Here is a 22,857-nt window from a genome sequence, read left to right as displayed (position 1 = left end):
GTGGTACATGTCTCTTTTTGAATTAGTGTGTCCTTTTTTTCTGGATATATACTCAGGAGTGCAATTGCTGTATCTTATGGTAGTTCTATTTTTAGTTTTTTAAGGAACCTCCATACTGTCTTCCATTAGTGGCTGCACCAATTTACATTTCCATAAAAAATGTATGAGGACTCCCTTTTCTCCACATCCTCTCCAACATTTGTTATTTGTAGACATTTTGATATAGACATTTTGACAGGTGTGAGGTGATACCTCTTTGGGGTTTTGATTTGCAATTCTTGAATAATTAGTCATGATGAGCATCTTTTCGTGTGCCTGTTAGCCATCTGTATGTCTTCTTTGGGAAAATATCTATTCAAGTCTTCTGCCATGTTTTGATTGGATTGCTTGTTTTTTTTTTTTTTTTTTTTTTTTTTTTTTTTTTTTTTTTGCGGTACGCGGGCCTCTCACTGTTGTGGCCTCTCCCGTTGTGGAGCACAGGCTCCGCGGCCATGGCTCACGGGCCCAGCCGCTCCGCGGCATGTGGGATCTTCCCGGACCGGGGCACGAACCCGCGTCCCCTGCATCGGCAGGCGGACTCTCAACCACTGCGCCACCAGGAAAGCCCGCTTGTTTTTTTTTTGATATTAAGCTGTATCGGCTGTTTGTATATTTTGGGTAAGTTGCATCATTTGCAGATATTTTCTCTGATTCCATAGGTTGTCTTTTTGATTTGTTGATGGCTTCCTTTGCTGTGCAAAAGCTTTTAAATTTAATTAGGTCCCATTTGTTAATTTGTGCTTTTATTTATTTTGCCTTAGGGGACAGATCCAAAAAATACTGCTATGATTTATGTCAAAGAGTGTCCTGCCTATGTTCTCTTCTAGGAGTTTTATGGTTTCAGGTTGTATATTTAGGTCTTTAATTCATTTTGAGTTTATTTTTGTATATGGTATGAGGGAATTTTCTAATGTCATTGTTTTACCTGTAGCCGTCCAGTTTTCCTAGCACCACTTGTTGAAAAAACTGTCTTTTCTCCATTGTATATTCTTGCCTCCTTTGTCATAGATTAATTGATTGTAGGTGCATGGGTTTCTTTCTGGGCTCTCTGTTCTGTTCCATTGATCTATGTATCTGTTTTTTTGTGCCAGTACCACACTGCTTTGATTACTGTAGCTTTGCAGTATAGTCTGAGGTCTGGGACGTTCATACCTCCTGCTTTGTTCTTTTTTTCTTAGAATTGCTCTGGTAATTTGGGGCCTTTTGTGGTTCCATATAAATTTTAGGATTATTCTGTTTCTGTGAAAAATGATAGGGGATGCAATCTGTAGATTTCTTTGGGTAGTGTGGCCATTTTAATAATACTGATTCTTCTAATCCAAGAGCATGGGAATATCTTTCCATTTCTTTTAATCATTTTCACTTTCCTTTATCATTGTTTTATAGTTTTCAGTGTGTAGGTCTTTAACCTCCTTGATTAAGTTTATTCCTAGGTTTTTTTTCTTCTTTTGATGCAGTTTTAAATGGGATTTTTTTTAACTTTCTCATTCTGATACTTCATTATTAGTGTATAGAAATGCAGCAGATTGCTGTATATTAATCTTGTATCCTTCAACCTTGCTGAATTCATTTATTCTAAAAGTTTTTGGGTGGGGACTTTAGGGTTCTCTGTATCATGTCATCTGCAGCCCCTTCCAATCTGGATACCCTTTTTTCCCTTGTTTGATAACTTTGGCTAGTACTTCCAATACTGTGTTAAATAGAAGGGGTGAGAGTAGGCATCCTTGTTCCTTAATTTAACAGGAAAGCTTTCATCTTTTCACCATTGAGTATTATGTTGGCTGTGGGTTTGTCATAAATGGCCTTTATTATGTTGAGATATGTTCCTTCTGTACCCACTTTGATGAGACTTCTTATGATGAATGGATGTTGAATTTTGTCAAATACTTTTTCAGCATCTATTGAAATGATCATGTGGTTTTTGTCTTTCTTTTTGTTAGTGCCATGTGCCACATTAATGGATTTGCATATGTTGAACCATCCTTGTGTGCCCAGAATAAGTCCAGCTTGATCATGGTGTATGATCCTTTTTATATGTTGTTTGATTTGGTTTGCTAATATTTTGATGAGGATTTTTGCATCTATATTCATCAAGAATATTGGTCGGTAATTTTCACTTTTTGTAGTATCTTTGTCTGGTTTTGGTATCAGGGTAATAGTGGCCTCGTAGAATGAGTATGGGAGTGTTTCATCCTCTTTAATAATTTGGAATAGTATTAGAAGGATAGGTTTTAGCTCTTCTTTACATGTTTGGTAGAATTCCCCAGTGAAGCTGTCTGGTCATAGACTTTTGTTTGCAGGTAGTTTTGTTATTGGCAGTTCTATTTCACTTTAGTAATTGGTCTCTTCAAATTGTCTATTTCTTCTTGACTCAGTCTTGGCAGGCTGTATGTTTCTAGAAATTTGTCCATTTCTTCTACGTTGCCCAATGTGTTGGGATATAAATGTTCTTAGTATTCTCTTATGATTTTTTGTATTTCTATGGTATTTGTTATTTCTACTGTACTCTTTTCATTTCTTATTTTGTTTATTTGGGTCCTCTCTCTCCTTCTTGGTGAGCCTGGCTAGAGGTTTGTCCATTTTGTTTATCTTTTCAAAATACCAGCTCTTAGTTTCATTGATCTTTTCTATTATTTTTTTTATCTCTATTTTATTTCCTCTCTGATCTTTATTATTTCCTTCCTTCTGCTGACTTTGGGCTTTGTTCTTCTTTTTCTAATTCTTTTAGGTGGTAGGCTAAGTTGTTTGAGATTTTCCTTGTTTCTTGAAAGAAGGCCCGTCTCACTGTGAATTAACCCCTTAGAACTGCTTTTGCAGGATCCCATAGGTTTTATAAAGTTATGTTTTACTTTTCATTTGTCCCAAGGTGTTTTCTGGTTTCTTTGATTTTAGCATTGGCCTATTGGTTTTTTAGTAGCATGTTGTTTAGTCTCTATGTGTTCGTTCTTTTCCCATTTTTCTTTCTCTAGTTGATTTCTAGTTTCATACTGTTGTGGTCAGAAAAGATGCGTGGTGTAATTTCTATCCTCTTAAATTTTTTGAGGCTTGTTTGTGACTTAGTATGTGGTCTTTCCTGGTGAATGTTCCATGTGCACTTGAAAAATGTGCATTCTACAGAATAGAATGTGTATTCTGCTGGTTTTGGATGTAATGTCCTTTAGAGATCAGTTAAGTCCAACTCGTCTATTGTGTCCTTTAGGACCTCTGTTGCCTAATTGATTTTCTGTCTGGATGATCTGTCCATTGATGTCAGTGGGGTGTTAAAGTCTCCTACTGTTATTGTATTAGTGTCAATTTCTCCTTTTGTGTTTTTGCTTTATTTATTTAGGTGCTCCTGAATTGGGTGCATATATGTTAATGACTTTAAGATCCTCTTTTTGTATTGATCCCTTTATCATTATATAATGCCCTTCTTGTCTTTTGTTATAGCCTTTGAAAAACTGCTAATCCTTTTAAAAATCATGATAAAGAGAATTAATCATAATATCTTTTTGTGAAAATAGGAGTGGGCAAATTTTGTATTTAAAGAACTTAGAAGGTCAGTTAAGGAAAGACAAAATAAGCTAACTTCAAAAGCATCTTAACCTGGCATTATATTTCAAACAAACAAACAAACAAACAAAAAACAGTGTGAGCCATTTCACTTTTGAAATTTTATCTAACAGTGTTAAATAAAAAGCTTTCTACAGAGTAATTTGGACTTGGAATATATGACTGTAAATTCCAGGTGGTTGCAGATCAATCTTTCTTTTCTTCTCATTACTATTGCCCTCGTACCATTGACTGCAAAGGCAAATAGAATATACCTAATAAATATTTTCAAGTGAAGGAATGAATAAAAAGTCTGTAAAATATTCATAACTTTTATCCAGAATTTAAGAAAATATTTAGGGATATGTGTAAAAATAGCTCAAGTGATTCAGCAGTGTAACTCATATAAAATTTACAGGATTCTGAATGTTTAAGCAGTAAAGGATTTACTAAATTCTTAATAATACATCAGTAAATCAGATTAGGTTGCAGGGATTTAAATAATGTAGAAGATTTAATGATAAACTACATGAGAAGAATGGGTTAAAAATATCCTATTTTGTAAAAATGTATTATGTATGCATATTTTTGACTAGAAGGATATACATCAAGATTTTTACTGCACTCTGTGGATGTTGATATTATAAGTGTTTTATTTCCTGTTTTGCATATCTATTTAATTTTTAAAAATCATTTAATATGGTTTTATAACAAGGAAGACACAAGTCTTTCTCCTTTAAAGCAGAAATTAAAAAGGAAACTGCTTATTGAAATGTTTTCTATCTAAAGCATCAAGTGGTTAAGAGCTACAGTGTTCAGAACTTTGTTCATGTTTTATTCCTCTAATAATGATGGTTGTTATTCAGAATAATCATATTGCCAGCTAAAATTCTCACCACAACCTTATTTTAATGTACTTATATTATCCACATTTTTCAGATAATATAATTAAAAGTTATGGAAGTTAAGTAATTTCTGCAAGGTTACATACCTAATATGTGAAGGGGGGCCAAGACCACAATCTGGCTGACTCTTGGAAGCCCCTACTCTACTTGGACTGGGGTCCCTGACTACACTGGGCATAGTGAGCGTCTAGAGTTCCTTCATTTCATAATTTTGAATATTGGAATAAACCCCACACTCCTAATATACACTAGGAGCGCAGCATAATCTTAAAGCGTAGGTCATTGCTTGAATGTCTTAGAGTATGGAAGAGAAATTCCAAATAACAGAAAGAGTTCATGGTTTTGAAACATATGATGATGATGATTTATTTAAGAGTTATAGATGAGTTTAATTCTGAAAAGGGTAGAGTGAATATATTCTTATTGGGGAAGGTATTACTTATGTATGTGGGATTTTATTCTTTTCAATTAAAGGAGGAAACAAAGAGAGATTACAGCTTCCCAGCTGGCCTTGAAGACCATATTTTAGGAGAGAATATATCACCTAACACGAGTATCTCAGGGCTGTTCCCTAGTGAACTTACCCAGAGCAACACAAGCCTTGGCAGTAGCAGCAGCAGTGGCGATGTAGGTAAACTGCATTACTCACCAGGTAAGGGGAAGGATCGTCCTTTCTTCTAATTTATAGAAAATTAATTTTTAATTTATGCCCATACTTCTTCCTCCCTGCACCACACACACAGTAAGCCCCATTTGTTGAGAGGATCTGATACAGTCACACCATATTATCACTGTTATTTTATATGATCTACAAGCACTGTAGTCACCCACTGAGTTTATTTTTAGTTATGTACATTTATGGATTCTATCATTAGTTCTCAAACTTTAGCGTGTCTCAGAATCACTTGGGGAATTTGTTTAAAAGTATATACAAGTATCCAAGCCCTAGGTTAAAACTTTTGAGACTTAATCAGTGGGATGGGAACTTAAGAATGTATATTTTTGACCAGCTCTCCACGTGAATCAGATATTTACTAGAGTTGGAGAATTTCTGTGCTATATCACTGAAATCTCCTAGTTCTGTGTTATTTTTTTAAATTGTAATTTTATTCATTTTCTCCAACTTTCTATTATGAAAAATTTCAAATATCCTAAAAGGTTGAAAGAATCATATAGTGAATAATCATATGTTCTCTACCTAGATTTAGTTAACTGTTGTTAACCTTTCCTCTGTGTATATATATAAGTACGTTTTGATACTAAATCGTTTGAAGATAAATTGCAGACTTCATGATATTTCCCCCTAAGTATGCATTTCCAAAGAATAAGGACATTTTCATACATAATGTGTTATGATGTTTACTTCTCTCTAGGTGAACTTCCATTTCCAAGAGGCATAAAAGGGCAGGACTTTGAAAAGTCGGATCATGGTTCTTCTCAAAACACCAGCATGTCCAGCATCTATCAGAATTGTGCAATGGAGGTAAAAGTTCTATATTCTGTCCATGATAAAGTGGCTGTAAACATATTTTTATTTCAGAATGGCATTTAACAGAATTCTGTACCTTTTTGGACAGAATAATAAAATAAGTCATTTTGTTGAATTTGCTTGATGTCTTATGTAAACAAGGCAATAAACTGGTAGTTTTACCTATAAAGTAATTGAACTGTTATTCCAAGTGTGATCAACAAAATAAATACAATTCTATGTTTGTCTCAAGAGGATGGCCTATTAAGACTGATTTTCACTGTGGAGGTTCTCAGTCTGTGTACTTTTCTGCTCTTAGGTTTTGATGTCAAGTTGTTCACAGTGCAGAGCTTGTGGAGCTTTAGTTTATGATGAAGAAATTATGGCTGGATGGACGGCAGATGATTCAAACTTGAATACAACCTGTCCCTTCTGTAAAAGCAACTTCTTGCCTCTTCTCAACATAGAATTTAAAGACTTGAGAGGCTCTGCAAGGTTAGTATTGTAAAAGCTCCCTTAAAGAGATAAGCGTCCCCCAAGAGGCATGACTCCTGGGGGAAGAGTGAAATAGTCATAGTATGCTCCAGGTGTTCCTTTCCTCACCCTCCTGCACTTTCAGTATTTGAGTAGAAAATACTAATAATGTAGGAGACCGCTTTTCCGTTTTATTTAACAAATGATTATCAGTAGTAGTTAATTCTCGGAGCTAAACTTTATAAATTATATAATTATTACATAGATTATATAATTATTATAGATAATTCCGAACTCTAACGTTAGTCATTATTTTAATATTTCTACCTTGATGACCTTGATTATGTGTTCTGGAGCCGCCCCCGCCCCACCCCCCAAAAAAAGGTGGAAGGGGCTTTAACTCTTCTCTTAAACTTGTTGCCCCTTTATGTTGGTGGTCTGTACTGTGAAATGACCGAATTCTAGGCATTGGAAAGGAGAGGCTGATCTATAAACAGTCATTAAGTAATTGAGAGTTTGGTAACTGTATGCTGACTTAAAGTACTTATACTTAATATTCTATTTGCTTTATGGAACAAACTACCTTTATCTACTTTTTAAAAATTTCCAGTCACAGAGGTGTCTCCTCTCTATTTTTCCTGTTAGCTTCAGTGTGGAGCTGAGTGAAAGCATCCTCTAATTCCTGATACACTGTCATCATTGGTTTGTGCAAGGGCCCTCTTTTACTATCTTCCTCCCCTCGCCATTCCCACTCTTATTATTTAACACAACAAAAATATTGACTCCACTGTGTGTGATAAATCCTTGAATATATAACCTTACAAATAATGTTGTTTTGCATGATTATGTATTTTTAACGTACATGATTAGAATGAGGCTGAAAATCCTATTTCTTTTTATTACTCAGTTTAAAATCTGAGTTGCTACATGTACATCTAATTTATTCCTTTTCTCCTATAGGAAGTTAATACCTCATTTTACTTATCCACTGTCATAGTGTTGGGTATTTCAGTTGCTTCCAGTTCTCTGTTACTGTAAACATCACTGTACTGTTGCAGTACACTGCACAATATATGTCCCCTTCTGGACTTATGAAGTAATTTCTTTCAGAATAATAGTCTTAGGAGTGAGATCATTGGGTTTTTTCCATACATGATTTCAATAAACACTGGAAGATTGCTTCCCAGATGGCTACACTCCTACTTGTAGTGCCCCAAAACTCTCATTTCTGTACATCCTTACCAGCATTTGGTATGATCACTTTTCTGATTTTGTGCTCTAATGATATAAAGTAGTATCTCATTTTCGTTTGAATGTCTCTGAATATTAGTGAGTTTGGATATCTCTTCATATGCTTATTAGTTATTCCAGCATTTTCTATGAATTGCTTGTTTATATCCTTTGTCAATTTTTTAAAGATTTATTTTTTTAATGAGGTAACATTGGTTTATAATGTTTTATAAGTTTCATGTGTACATTTTATTTCTACTTCTATATACACTACAGCGTGCTCAACACCAATAATTTAGTTTCCATCTGTCACCATCTAGTTGATGCTCTTTACCCACTTCATCCTCCCTACCCCTCCTTCACCCTCTGATAAGCACTGCTCTGTTCTTATGTTTGTTTTTCTTTGGTTGGGTTTGTTCATTTATTTGGGGTTTTTGTTTTTTATATTCCAGCTATGAATGAAATCATGGTATCTGTCTTTCTTCATCTTAAGTATTTCACTTAGCGTGATACCCTCAAGGTCCATCCATGTTGTTGCAAATGGCAAATTTTCATCTTTTTTATGGCTAAATAGTATTCCATTGTGTGTGTATATATATATATATATATATATATATATATATATATATATATATATATATATACACACACCACACCCTTTTTATCCATTCATCTGTTGATGGGCATCTAGGTTGTTTCCATGTCTTGGCTGTTGTAAATAATGCTGCAATGAACATAGGGGTGCATGTACCTTTATGAATTAATGTTTTCCTACTCTTAGGATAAATACCCACAACTGGGCTGGACCATGTGGTAGTTTCATTCCTAATTTTTTCAAGGAATCTCCATACTGTTTTCCATAGTGGCTGCACCAGTTCACATTTCTCACCAGCAGTGTATGAGGGTCCCCTTTCTCCACATCCTCACCAACACTTGTTATTTCTTGCCTTGTTGATAATACCCATTCTAACAGAAATGAAGTGATATCATACTTTGGTTTTGATTTGCATTTCTTGATGATGATGTTAATGTGGTTTTGTTCAGCATCTTTCATGTGCCTGTTGGACATCTGGATGTCTTCTTTGGAAAAATGTCTGTTCAGCTCCTCTGCCCATTTTTTAATTGGGTTGTTTGTTTTTTTGATATTGAATTGTATGGGTTCTTTATATAATTTGAGTATTACCTCCTTATCAGATATATCATTTGCAAATATTTTCTCCCATTCAGTAGGTTGTTGGTTTGTTTTGCTGATGGTTTCCTTTGCTGTGCAGAAGCTTTTTAGTTTGATGCAGTCCCATTTGTTTATTTTTGCTTTGTTGCCTTTGCCTGAGGAGACATATTTAAAAAGACATTGCTAAGACTGATGTTAAAGATTATACTGTTTATGTTATCTTTTAGGAGTTTTGTGGTCTTCAAGTCTTTAATTCATTTTGAGTTGATTTTTGTGTGTGGTGTGAGATAGTGGTCTAGCTTCATATTTTTGCATGTGGCTGTCCAGTTTTCCCAACACCATTTATTAAAGACACTATTCTTTCTCCATTGAATGTTCTTTGCTCCTTTGTTGTAAATTAATTGTCCATGTATGCCGGGGTTCATTTCTGGGCTATCAGTTCTGTCCCATTGATTTTTTTTTTTGGCTGCGTTTGGTCTTCATTGCTGCACACAGGCTTTCTCTAATTGCTGCGAGTGGGGGCTACTCTTTGATGCAGTGCAAGGGCTTCTTATTGCAGTGGCTTATCTTGTTGTGGAGCACAGGTTCTAACCGCGCGGGCTTCAGTAGTTGCAGCACTGGGGCGCCGTAGTTATGGCAGTTGTGGCTTGCGGGCTGTAGAGCACAGGCTCAGTAGTTGTGGCACACAGGCTTAGTTGCTCTGTGGCATGTGGGATCTTCCCAGACCAGAGCTCAAACCCTTGTCCCCTGCATTGGCAGGCAGATTCTTAACCACTGTGCCACCAGGAAAGTCCCTGTTACATTGATTTTTGTATCTGTTTTTCTGCCAAACCAGGTTGTTTTGATTACTATGGCTTTGTAATATAGTTTGAAGTCAGAGAGTGTGATATCTCTAGCTTTGTTCTTTTTTCTCAAGATTGCTTTGGCTCTTTAGGGTCTTTTGTGGTTCCAAATAAATATTATAATTTTTTGTCCCATTTATGTGAAAAATGTTCTTGGGATTTTGATAGGGATTGCCCTGAATCTGTAGATTGCTTTATGTAATATTTTAAAAATTAGGTAATTAAAAAACATAAACATTTTAACAATGTTAATTCCTCCAATCCATGTGCACAGAATATCTTTCCATTTATTTGTGTCTACAGTGCCTTTCAACAATGTCTTAGTTTTCAGTATAGAGGTCTTTCAACTCCTTGCTTAAATTTATTCCATTTATTTTATTCTTTTTGTGGTGATTGTAAATGGGATTGTTTTCTTAATTCCCCTTTCTCCTAGCTCATTGTTAGTATATAGAAATGCAACAAGTTTTTGTTGGTTTTGTACTGTGCAACTTCACTATATTCATTTATTACTCCTAATAGTTTTTTGGTAGATTCTTTAGGCTTTTCTATATATAAAATCATGTCAACTGCAAACAGTGAGTTTTACTTCTTCCTCTCCAATTTGGTTGCCTTTTATTTCTCTTGGCTAATTTCTGTGGCTGGGACTTATATACTATGTTTCAGCTTCACCTTTGAGTATGATGTTAGCTGTGGGCTTGTCATATATGACCTTTATTATGTTGAGGTATATTCCTTCTATACACACTTTGTGGAGAGTTTTTATCATAACTGGGTGTTGAATATTGTCATCTGCTTTTTCTGCACCTACTGAGATGATCATATCATTTTTATCCTTCATTTTGTTAACGTATGTATCACATTGCTTGATTTGCAGATGTTGAACCATCCTTGCATCCCAGGCACAAATCCCACTTGATCACGGTATATGATCCTTTTAATGTATTGTTGGATTTGGTTTGCTAGTATTTTGTTGAGGATTTTTGCATCTATGTACATCAGAGATATTGACCTGTAGTTTCTCACTTTGTGTGGTCTTTATCTGGTTTTGGTATCTGGGTGATGTTGGTCTCATAAAATGAGTTAGGAAGTGTTCCCTCCTCTTGAATTTTTTGGTATAGTTTGAAAAGGACAGGTATTAAATCTGTAAATATTTGGTAGAATTTACCTGTGAAGCTGTCTGGTCCTGGTCTTTTGTTGTTGTTGTTGTTTTTGCGGTACGCGGGCCTCTCACTGTTGTGGCCTCTCCCGTTGTGGAGCACAGTCTCTGGACGCGCAGGCTCAGTGGCCATGGCTCACGGGCCTAGCTGCTCCGCGGCATGTGGGATCTTCCCGGACCGGGGCACAATCCTGTGTCCGCTGCATCGGCAGGTGGACTCTTCAACCACTGCGCCACCAGGGAAGCCCTGGTCTTTTGTTTTTTAGAAGCTTTTCGATTACTGCTTCAGTCTCTGTACTAGTGATCGATCAATTCGGATTTTTTTTTTTTTTTTTTTTTTTTTTTTTTTTTTTTTTGCTGTACGCGGGCCTCTCACCGTTGTGGCCTCTTCCGTTGCGGAGCACAGGCTCCGGATGTGCAGGCTCAGCGGCCATTGCTCATGGGCCCAGCCGCTCCGCGGCATGTGGGATCTTCCTGGACCGGGGCACGAACTCGTGTCCCCTGCATCGGCAGGCAGACTCTCAACCACTGCGCCACCAGGGAAGCCCGATCAATTCGGATTTTCTCTTCATGATTCAGTCTTGGAAAGTTGTATGATTCCAAGAATTTGTCCATTTCTTCTAGGTTGTCCAATTTGTTGGCATATAGCTGTTTTCATATTCTTATAATCCTTTGTATTCCTGTGGCACCCATTATTATTTTTTTTCTTTTGTTGCTGATTTTATTTATCAGAGCCTTCTCTCTTTTTCTTAGTGAGTCTAGCTAAAGATTTGTCAATTTTGTTTATCTTTTCAAAGAACCAGCTCTTACTTTCACTGATCTTTTGTCTTTTTAGTCTCTATTTCATTTATTCCCATTCTGATCTTTATTATTTCTTTCCTTCTACTGACTTTGGGCTTTGTTCATTCTTCTCTTTCTTATTTCATTTTCTTTTTGGCCACGCAGCACAGCTTGTGGGATCTTAGTTCCCCAAACAGGGATTGGGCCCTCAGCAGTGAGAGTGCAAGAGTCCTAACCACTAGGCCAGCAGGGAATTCCCATCTTGAATATTCTTCATATTAATTCTCTGAAGAGAAATTATTAATTTTCATGTTATCCATTAATTTTCCACCTTATGATTTGTGCATTGGGAGTCTTGTTTTAAAAGTTATTTCCCATCTGTAGTTCATGAAATTTTTTTCCTGAACGTTCTTCTGTTAGCTTTATACTTTACCTGTGATATTTAGGTTTTAAATCCATCTAAAGTCCACCTTTGTGTATTATTGTAGAGATCCAGCTTTATTTTTCTCCATATAATGAGCCAGTTTTACATCCTTTCTTCATTGATACATAGAGTACCTTTATCATATATCAAGTTCCTATGTATACCTCATTCTGGTTCTCTGTTCTTTCTGTCAGTACTGTATTATTTTTATTACTCTGTATTTATGATGTCTGGGTGGTAGGGTACGTTCCCCCTTATGGAAAGTTTTTTCTTATAGTTACTTATTTTTGCATATAAAATTTTAGAGTAACTTTGAGTCCCCTAAAAAAAAATCCAGCTGAAGTTTTCATGGGATTGGATTAGATTTATAGATTTATTTGGGGGAAATGGACATCTTCAGTATTATTCTGCTATCTATGAGCATGGTATATATCTCCATTTTTTAGATATTCTTTTAATAGAATGTAAAATTATTCTCGATATGTATTTTTTTGTAAATTTTTTAAAAAATTTATTCATTTTATTTACTCATTTTTGGCTGCATTGGGTCGTCGTTGCTGCACGCGGGCTTTCTCTAGTTGTGGCGAGCAGGGGCTACTCTTTGTTGCGGTGTGCAGGCTTCTCATTGCGGTGGCTTCTCTTGTTGCGGAGCAGGTGCTCTAGGCACGTGGGCTTCAGTAGTTGTGGCACACGGGCTCTAGAGTGCAGGCTCAGTAGTTGTGGCGCATGGGCTTAGTTGCTCCACAGCATTTGGGATCTTCCCAGACCAGGGCTCAAATCCATGTCCCCTGCATTGGCAGGTGGATTCGTAACCACTGTGGCACCAGGGAAGCCCTCTCCATAAGTTTTGTATTTTTTTTGTTAATTGTGTTTCTTAAGCTTTTGTGGTCAGTACCTTATTTTATATTCTAATTGAATATAAAGGAGCATTATTGATTTTCCTCCCTAGGATGTCATTATGGAAGATTTCCAACTGACAGCCAAGTTTAAAGATCTTCTTTTTTACAGTAATACCCAAATATATACCCCTACATTCTACAATTAATGTTTTACTTCACTTGTTTTATCTATCCCTCCATCCATCCACCAATCCATCTTACATTTTTATTCATTTAAAATAAGATGTAGATGGGGAATTCCCTGGCTGTCTAGTGATTAGAGCTCCACGCTTCCACTGCAGGGGGCACGGGTTCGATCCCTGGTTGGGAAACTAAAATCCCACATGCCCTGTGGTGTGGCCAAAAAAAAAAAGAAGATGAAGATGTTAAATCAGTTTTCCTACAAAGACTTGAGTGTTCACATAATTAACTAGAGTTCAGTATTTATTCACAGTTTTTTTCATTTAAGGTAAATTTGATTTGTGCAAAACAAACCCTTCTCAAGATACAGAACATTACTATCACTTTAGAAAGCTCTCTTAATGTCCCTTGTAAGGTGAAACCCTCACCCCATCCCCACCCAGAAGGAGAAAGAGAGAGAGAAGATGAAAGTAAAATTCTGAATGAATAGAGTGGAGAGGAAATGACTAGAGAAAAAATGGAGATTCATAAGGGGGGAAAGGGTATTATAAACAATCATAGGTTAATACATGTTAAAATGCTGTTCTTTTTTTTTAACTAAGAAAATTAAGGAAATATTTTACTTTCCATCTTCCTTCATAGCTTTCTTTAGAGTCTCTCAAAAACTGAAGGCATCTCATATTGAACTATAATGACCTGCTCTAGACCTTTTCATTTGAAAAGTTTGGGACAAGAGAGGAAGAGAAAATGAGAGCAGGAGTGTGTGTGTATGTGTGTGTGTTTGAAATAGGCAGTATTTCTATGGATTTGTATAACTCATTAATGACTATTTTACCATAAAGTGATTCTAAATATGATGAAATTTAGAGGATTCTAGGATTTTTAAAGACTTTTTTGTTTTTTTTGGACTGATCCATATTTAGCTTTTTCCTGAAACCAAGTACCTCTGGTGACAGTTTACAAAGTGGAAGCATTACGCTGGCAAGTGAACCTTTGGAGCACAAACCCATATCCAGTTCAGCAGAACCTGACCTGATCAACTTTATAGATTTCCCAAAACATAACCAGACCATAACTGAAGAAACAAGCTCTGCAGTTGAATCAAGGTACCATGGGGTTCAGAGAACTCTTCATTAAAAATTGGGTACCCTTGTAAAAATTCCATCTTTAAATACAACCTGGCTTACATCGGCATAAGCTCTGGCATTTTAAGAATTTAACCTTAAATGTTTACTACCATATATTGTTTAAATATCTAATGAATGGATCTGATGATAAATCATTTTTAATACTGTGTTTAATGTATTATGGTGGTCTTTTACAAAAATGAACTTTTCAACAGTAAAAAGTATTTTCCCCTTCAGTGTAGTCATTGTCAGTTTCCAGACACATACTCTCTTTACAGTGAAGTATACCTTTTACTCTTAAATATTGAGTCAAACATTTTTTGAGAGCCTATTGTATGCTAAGCATTATGCTAAACACTAAAAATTAAAAAGTAAATAAAATCTGACCTCTGTCCTTAGGTGGATCATGGCCTGGTAGAGATTAAATACTTGGCAATGAATCTACATTACTTACTTACTTACATGCATTATACATGTAAGGTGATGTATAGGTGATTTTGTTTAATAAAGATGAAATAATTTTTGAACAAGGCAACTGAATGGGCACTTAATCTTTTTAAAATAATACCATAATACCTGTTATATACCATATATCCTCTTCCTACCCTTCATCAAATCATCTACTCCATCCTGTTTTTCTGACCAGTTTTACAAAAATACCTGAAGAAAATTTAATTCTTATAAGGCAGTACTGACTCTTCTCAGATATATTCAGTACATTCAAAATTCATTGTAGAAAATAGTCTAGCTCTACAGATTTAGATAGTTTAACACAATCTAACCACAGCATTTCTTCTTCATTTTTTTAAGTGATGAAATAATGAAAGCCAGTGGAGATGTCCAAACTATGAAAATTTCACCTGTGCCTAATAGTTTATCAAAACGAAATGTATCTTTGACTAGAAGTCACAGTGTTGGAGGTCCCTTGCAAAATATGGACTTTTCCCAGAGACCGTTTCATGGCATTTCAACAGTTAGTCTTCCAAACAGTCTGCAGGAAATTGTGGTATGTAACAACATTATAATTATACTGTGTGTTCATATAAGTATTTATTAAGACAGCATGTAATTCTTCCGTAGTAGGTTTATTTTAATCACATGAAAAGTGATAAGAATTTTTCATAAGCAGACTCTAAGAACTTTAGAATTTCAAATATGTACACAAATAAACAGAAGACTATAATGAGTCCCTTTGACACATCATCCAGCTTCAGTAATTTTCAGCTTATGACCATTTTTCTTTCATGTATACCCTCATTCAGTTCTTCCATAGATCCATTTGAAGCAGATTTCAAACATCATATATTCCATTTGTAAATATTTCAGTATTTATCGCTAAAAGATAAGGACTCTTAAAAATACAATGTCCTTATCAGACCCAAAAAATAACAAATAATATCAAGTTATTCAATCTTTGTTCAAATTTCGGTTTTTTTAATTGAAGTATAGTTGCTTTACAATGTTGTGTTAGTTTCTACTGTACAGCAAAGTGAAGTAGAGTTCCCTGTGCTATACAGCAGGTTTGTTCAAATTTCTAATGGTCTCAAAAATATCAAGTTGTGTGTTTTGTAGTTTGAGGAATCAGGATCAAATAAGGTCCATGCTTCATAATTGGTTAATCTGGTTTTATTAGTCTTTTTAAATCTGTAGACTCTTTTTTTCCGTTGTAATTTATTCCCTTGCAATTTATTTGTTGATTACAACCCTGTAAATTGGTAATTGCAGCTAGAAGCTTGATCAGATTCGGGGTTTTTTTGTTCCTTTTTGTTCATTTGTTTATTTTTATAAGAGCGCTTCATCAGTAGTGGTATGTCCCTCCAATAGGAGACACGAACTATCTTTGTGATGTTAGCAGCTATTAACACCTCTACGCCTAGATCAAGTTGTGCATTTGGAGCTATAAAATGATGATAGTCTAATTCTGTCATCTTCTTTATTATACAAAATATATCTGTAAAGAGAAACTAACCCCATGGCTTTTGTCTGGTTTTCCAAAGATGCAATTTATGATGGAAAGGCAAAATAAATATTTGATTTTTTCCCCTTTTATTTATCAATTTTCTAAGTAACAAGTTGGGTTCCTAGCATTCTCCAAGGTGATCCATTATCTGAGGCGATAGGGTATTATTATGAACTCATTGGTTTAAACGTTTATGTTTATATCCATTGCTGTTGTTATCCTTATTGATGCTTATATTATTCCTTCTTTGGTCAGCTAGAAGCCTCTACAAGTTGGTGCCTTAATCCTTTTGACACAACTCTGGTAGCCTTTCTATAATTTTTTCTAAAGCTTCCTTGCTTTCTTATATTTCAAGATGTTTCATGCTCATGTTATATATTTCCTTCTCCAGACCTAGAATCGGCCATTTCTTTAAGAAACCTGGTTCTTTTTACAGGAAAACAGTATTTGGAGACCTCAATCTGGGCACTGTGGGTACTTATTAATACTGGTCATAAACATTTTATTCTGACTATAATATGCACAACTTACAAAGTCTAGGTTGGGGTGTTTTTAATTCATTATTTCATTTGATTTATAAAGTTGCTTCTTAGTTTTTGTTGCAATCAAATGTAAAAACAAGTTAGATATAGTTTTAAAAAGAGTCAAGAAATATTAACATAGGGACTTCCCTGGTGGCGCAGTGGTTAAGAATCCGCCTGCCAATGCAGGGGACATGGGTTCAATCCCTGGTCCCAGAAGATCCCACATGTCACGGAGCAACTAAGCCCGTGCACCACAACTACTGAGCCTGTGTGCCTAGAGCCTGTGCTCCACAACAAGAGAAGCACTACAATGAGAAGCCCACACACCACAATGAAAGTAGCCCCCACGTGCTGCAACTAGAGAAAGCCCATGTGCAGCAATGAAGACCCAACACAGCCAAAATTAATAAATAAATTAATTAATCAATTATTTAAACAAAGTATTAACACAAAAAATTGCATCATCTGTTTAGAGTTTTAGGCGGAAGATAAAGTCATATTTTTTGGTATCATCATTCTAAAACGTCAGAAATGCAAGTATTTCTTATAAAAAATTGAAAAGGAAAAAATCAAACCTACATAGGCCGTTGCTGTTAATATGATAGAGAAAAACTCATGTTTAAAATAGGGTCTATTATATTGATTAATAATTTTCGTTTGTAATCATTTAACTTAAAAGTATTTATGATTAAGTACTTCTTAATCTTTATGTTTTCTTTAGGGTGTTCTTCTTTTATGTTTTCTTTAGGGTGTTCTACTACATGTAGTAATGGCCCTGAAATAAATGACTTTGAAAGGATAGAGAAGTATAATCTCATTGAGACATACTCTGAAACCTAATAAAATAGATCATATTCACTTCTTTTTGTATTTCTATGTTTTTAAGGATCCTTTAGGAAAAAGACCCAATCCTCCCCCTGTTTCTGTGCCCTACTTGAGTCCTCTAGTGCTTCGTAAAGAACTTGAATCTTTGCTAGAAAATGAAGGCGATCAGGTGATTCACACGTCCTCTTTCATCAATCAACATCCAATCATTTTCTGGAACCTCGTTTGGTATTTCAGACGTTTGGACCTTCCTAGTAACTTACCAGGACTTATCCTCACATCTGAACATTGTAACGGAGGTGTACAGGTAGGGAACCAACTTCAGTACTTATACTACATTGGTGTTGGTTAGGATGAGGCTTAACTTCAGGTAGCAGGAAGTATACAACGATAGTGGCTTAAGTCACAGGTTATTTCTCTCTCACTTAAAAATTTAGATAGGTGGTCCAGGGATGGTATAGTGTTAGAGACTTGAGAACCTTCTATCTTTTTGCTCAGCAGTGTGACCTCCATTTCCAAGTTTTATACCTGGCCTAGGATAGCTGACTCTACTTACAAGCTGTCACATCCACATTCCAGCCAGCAGTTAGAAGAAAAATGGATGGAGAAGAGTATGTCTTCTTTCCTAGAGTTTCACATAATCTTTTCATATGTATCTGTTTGGCCTAAACTTAGTTACATGGTCATTTCTAGTTGCTAGGGTAGCTAGAAAAGGTAGTTTTTATTCTGAAATATAATATTCCCAGATGAAATTCTCACAACTTTATTTTAAAGGACTCATATTAGCCACATTTTTCAGATGATACAACTAAAAATTACGGAAGTTATTTTTGCTAGGTCACATACCTCATAAGTGGAGGGGGGCCAAGACCACAGTCTGGCTCTCTGACTCTGAAACTCCTGCTTTGCTTGAGCTGGCATCCCTGACTCCCTGGGAGACAGCTCCTAGAACTCCTTCATTTTATGATACTGAATATTGAGAGATACCCCCAACCCCAAACATACATCAGGGGCACAACAAACTTTTAGAGTAGTATAAATTCTATTTTGACTCATTTATTTTAAGTAGTAGTCAGTACAACAAGGTAGTAGAAACCATTGCACTTTCTCTTACCTTAAAATTTGTTTTGATGGAGGTTAATCTTTCTTGTGGCTGCTGTGCCAGTTACCAAGTTGTCATTCAGTCCTTGAAAGTCAGAATGAGAAACATGCACCTCAGAAAATAATAACATTTGTAATCAGATATAAATAAAAATTTTAAAATTTTCTCAGAATTTTAGGTCCAGAATTTTGAAAGAACTCATCTGTTTTTATATAATCAAGCTTTGCTAGGTCCACTGGTAATTATTATTATGCTTGGGGTACTAATACTTTCTACTGATCTTTTTTAGCTTCCCCTGTCATCTCTGTCCCAGGATAGCAAACTCGTGTATATTCAGCTGTTATGGGATAATATCAACCTTCATCAGGAACCAGGAGAACCTCTGTATGTCTCATGGAGGAATTTTAGTAAGTAAAATAGAATTAAAGACATAAAACACTCAAACTGGAAACAACCCAAATATCCATCCACAGGTGAATGCATAAGCAAATTATGGTACAGTACATCCATACAGTAGAATACTGTAGCAATAAAGAAAAATGGACTACTGGGGGGAAAAACAGAATTAAGGAGATGACAGAAATTATTTTGCTTTATTTTTAAATCTTTCATTCATTTTTAGTATCTCCTCAAGATTTTTTCCATTTTAGTTCAAATTTTTTTTGCTGTTGTACTGACCCATTTATCAGGGTTTTTTTTGTGTGATTCTTATAGTTTATCTGTCAAATACTAATACTAGTTTATCTGTCAAATACTAATTTGGTTAGGTACTTGGAGAGTAAATTCTCTATAGTGGATGTGTTGGTATAGATCATAATTTCAATTATATGGGTACTAGTCTCAAAGATCTGGCTTTATTTTTTTTTTTATAAATTTTATTTATTTATTTATTTATTTTTGGCTGCATTGGGTCTTCACCGCTGCACGCAGGCTTCTCCCTAGTTACGGCAAGCGGGAGCCACTCCTCACCATGGCGCATGGGCCTCTCACTGTGACGGCCTCCCCTGTTGCAGAGCACGGGCTCCAGGCATGCGGGCCTCAGCAGCTGTGGCTTGCAGGCTCCAGAGCGCAGGCTCAGTAGTTGTGATGCATGGGCCCAGTCACTCCGTGGCCTGTGGGATCCTCCCAAACCAGGGCTCGACCCCATGTCCCCTGTGTTGGCAGGCGGACTCCCAACCACTGCGCCACCAGCGAAGCCCCGGGCCTTACTTTTAGTTTTTGTATTTAGAACGTATTTTTACAAGGGGTTTAAAGGGTTATCCAGTATTCAGAAGCCTTATGAGTCAGTAAGAAACCACAGACAACCCAGTAGGTAAGTGAGTAAATGGTATCAGTAGGCAGTTCATGGAAGAAACATTAAAATGCTCTGTTCTATAGATATACAGTGTACAAAGCTGTTGGTACAACGATGCATACAACATGCAAGATTATTTATAATAATGAAAAACTTAAGCAAATACCTAAGGAGAGAATTGTGATAAATCCACACTATGAGATGTTGGCAACCAGAAAAAGGATGAGAGTTATTTGTATATAGGTTCCCGAAAGGATGGATTTTCATTATATATTAAGTGAAAAAAAAGGCAAGTTGCAGAACAGTATGTGATCTTTTCTGTTTTGTAGAAAAACAAAACCAAAAATATTTGTGTTTTTAATGTATGCATAGAAAAAGGTCTAAAACCGTGTATGTCCCAAGCTGTTAACAGTACCTGCTCAGAAGAAGAAGGGAAAAGTTCACTCTTTTTTTGTTTGTTTGTTTGTTTGTTTTTTTTTTGGCTGCGTTGGCTACTCTTCGTTGCGGTACGCGGGCTTCTCTTGTTGTGGAGCACGGGCTCTACGCGTGTGGGCTTCAGTAGTTGCAGCATGCAGGCTTAGTAGTTGTGGCAGTAATTGTGGCTCATGGGCTCTGGAGCGCAGGCTCAGTAGTTGTGGCGCACGGGCTAAGTTGCTCCACAGCATGTGGGATCTTCCTGCACCAGGGCTTGAACCCGTGTCCCCTGCATTGGTAGGCGGATTCATAACCACTGCGCCACCAGGGAAGCCCCCACTCTTTATTTTGTATTTTTTACTACAATCTTTCACTACTTAGCAGTTTTTTTACTTAAGCTAGAATAAAAGAATCTGACATTTTCCCTTGAAATATGCCAATCACAAAATTATGGCTAAATATATTATAAGCTATTTTTGTCTCTTTGTTGTTGTTTTCCCAGTTCTGATGTTTGAATGCTTTTTAAGCGGAAGCAGAGTAACTTTGAAATTTATGCTGGAAAATAATAGAATTATAACTGCCATTTCTTTAGTTGTTTTCCTGCATATCTTGAAATAGATAAGTGTTTTAAAATGTCCTATAATTTGTGGTGAGAATAAAATTTAGAACTGTCAAGAATAGCCTTGTTTCTTTACTTGATTGGCTACTTTAAACAAAGAATTGGTATATAAATAACATTAAAAGACATAATAGAATTGAGTGGTGACTTTTGGAAAAGCAGTATGGGGAGCTACGCAGTCCCATTTCCCAGCGAAACAACCATAATTGGTGAAAGTTATTTAAAAAAAGTGTCTACAGCTGTCGAGCAAATGAAGAAATATTTACTCAAGAAAATATATTGGGCTTCCCTGGTGGCACAGTGGTTGAGAATCTGCCTGCCAATGCAGGGGACACGGGTTCGATCCCTGGTCTGGGAAGATCCCACATGCCGCGGAGCAACTAATAAGCCCGTGTGCCACAACTACGGAGCCTGCGCTCTAGAGCCCCCATGCCACAAATACTGAAGCCCGCGCGCCTAGAGCCCATGCTCTACAACAAGAGAAACGACCGCAATGAGAAGCCCGCACCACAACGAAGAGTGGCCCCCGCTTGCTGCAACTAGAGAAAGCCCACGTGCAGCAACGAAGACCCAACTCAGCAAAAATAAATAAATAAGTAAAAATTTTTAAAAAGAAAATATATTAAATTTCAGTAAAAACGGTGAGTTTCTGTGGCATTTGAGCTACAGCTTGCTGCTCCCCACCAGCCCCCAGTCAAGGGCTACAGCATCTCCCTGAGAAAGACAGGTTGCCAGCAGTTCTCATCCTCCCAGCCTTATTCAGTTCTAGGAGACAGGGAGGCTCACTTCCTCCACTCAGCCCCCATGCACTGCCAGCTTCAGCAACCCTCGAATACTGGGTCTCTGATTGTTCTCACAGCGTCTTGCTCATAAGGGAGAGGTTTTATGCCAGGAGAGGCAAGCTAAAAAATCAGAGGCAACTGCATCCCTCCAGTACCCCATTCACAAAGCAGGGGAATTATTCCAAGAGAAGGGCCACTGTTCCCAGCCCCAGCTCCAGAGCAGTGGCTGAGAGACAGGCCATAAGAACAGAGAGCTCTGAAATTCTCCCCAAAGGAAATGACTTTATTTGGGACAGACTGTGGAGAAGTTCAAGCCTGAAAGCACTCTTGGAAAGGGTGGAGATTTTGGTGAGAAGGCCAGCATTACCCTGATACAAAAACCAAAGACATCATAAGAAAACAAAACTAAAAATCTGTATCACTTATGAATATAGACATAAGAATCCTCAACAAAATACTAGCCAACCAAATCCAGCAATTTAGGAAAGCGATTGTACACCATGACCGAGTGCTGTTTACCCCAGGCATGCCGTGTTGGTTTGAAAATCAATTAATATAATATATCATATCAATAAAATAAAGGACAAAACCCATATGATCGTCTGAATAGGCACAGCTAAAGCACTTGACAAAATCTATTGCCCTTTGTTAAAAACACTCAACAAGGGACTTCCCTGGTGGTCCAGTGGTTAAGAATCCGCCTCCCAATGCAGGGGACATGGGTTCAATCCTTGGTTGGGAAACTAAGATCCCACATGCTGCGGAGCAACTAGGTCTGTGCGCCACAACTACTGAGCCGGTGCGCTCTACAGCCCACGTGCCACTAGAGAGTCCATGCACTGCAGCTGTGGAGCCCGTGCTCCACAGCGAAAGATCCCGCATGCCGCAGGGAAGATCCTGAGTGCTGCAACTAAGACCCAAAGCAACCCCCCCCCAAAAAAAAAAACCAAGCTAGGAATAGAAAGGAACCTCCTCAACCTAATTATGAGCCTCTGAAAACCCACAGTTGATATCATTTAATGGTAAAAGACTGAATACTTTCCCCCAAGTACAGGAACAAGACAAAGATGTCTGTTTTCATTATTTCTTTTCAACATTGTACTGGAGGTTCTTGCTGGAACAATTAGGAAAATAAAAGGCATCCAAGATGGAAAGGAAAAAGTAAAAATAT

The 22,857-nt window shown here is 36.7% G+C and overlaps 1 protein-coding gene across 5 annotated transcripts in view; it reads left to right on the top strand.

Annotated features, from left to right (window-relative positions):
* DENND4C (DENN domain containing 4C) overlaps positions 1-22,857 on the top strand; it is a 124,146-nt gene that overhangs the window by 95,422 nt on the left and 5,867 nt on the right. For all 5 annotated transcript variants that reach the window (XM_081237844.1, XM_081237843.1, XM_081237845.1 and 2 more), the window contains 7 exons: positions 4,950-5,127; positions 5,849-5,958; positions 6,263-6,438; positions 13,963-14,145; positions 14,977-15,172; positions 17,537-17,782; positions 18,867-18,984. In XM_081237844.1, the coding sequence (XP_081093970.1) occupies positions 4,950-5,127; positions 5,849-5,958; positions 6,263-6,438; positions 13,963-14,145; positions 14,977-15,172; positions 17,537-17,782; positions 18,867-18,984 (1,207 nt within the window). The remainder of the gene's footprint in view (positions 1-4,949; positions 5,128-5,848; positions 5,959-6,262; positions 6,439-13,962; positions 14,146-14,976; positions 15,173-17,536; positions 17,783-18,866; positions 18,985-22,857) is intronic.

This window comes from Mesoplodon bidens (genome assembly GCF_964165515.1).
Source record: "Mesoplodon bidens genome assembly, chromosome: 6".
Classification (NCBI taxonomy): domain Eukaryota; kingdom Metazoa; phylum Chordata; class Mammalia; order Artiodactyla; family Ziphiidae; genus Mesoplodon; species Mesoplodon bidens.
Note: the sequence above shows the minus strand (reverse complement) of the source record. Positions and strands in the feature narration are given on the sequence as shown.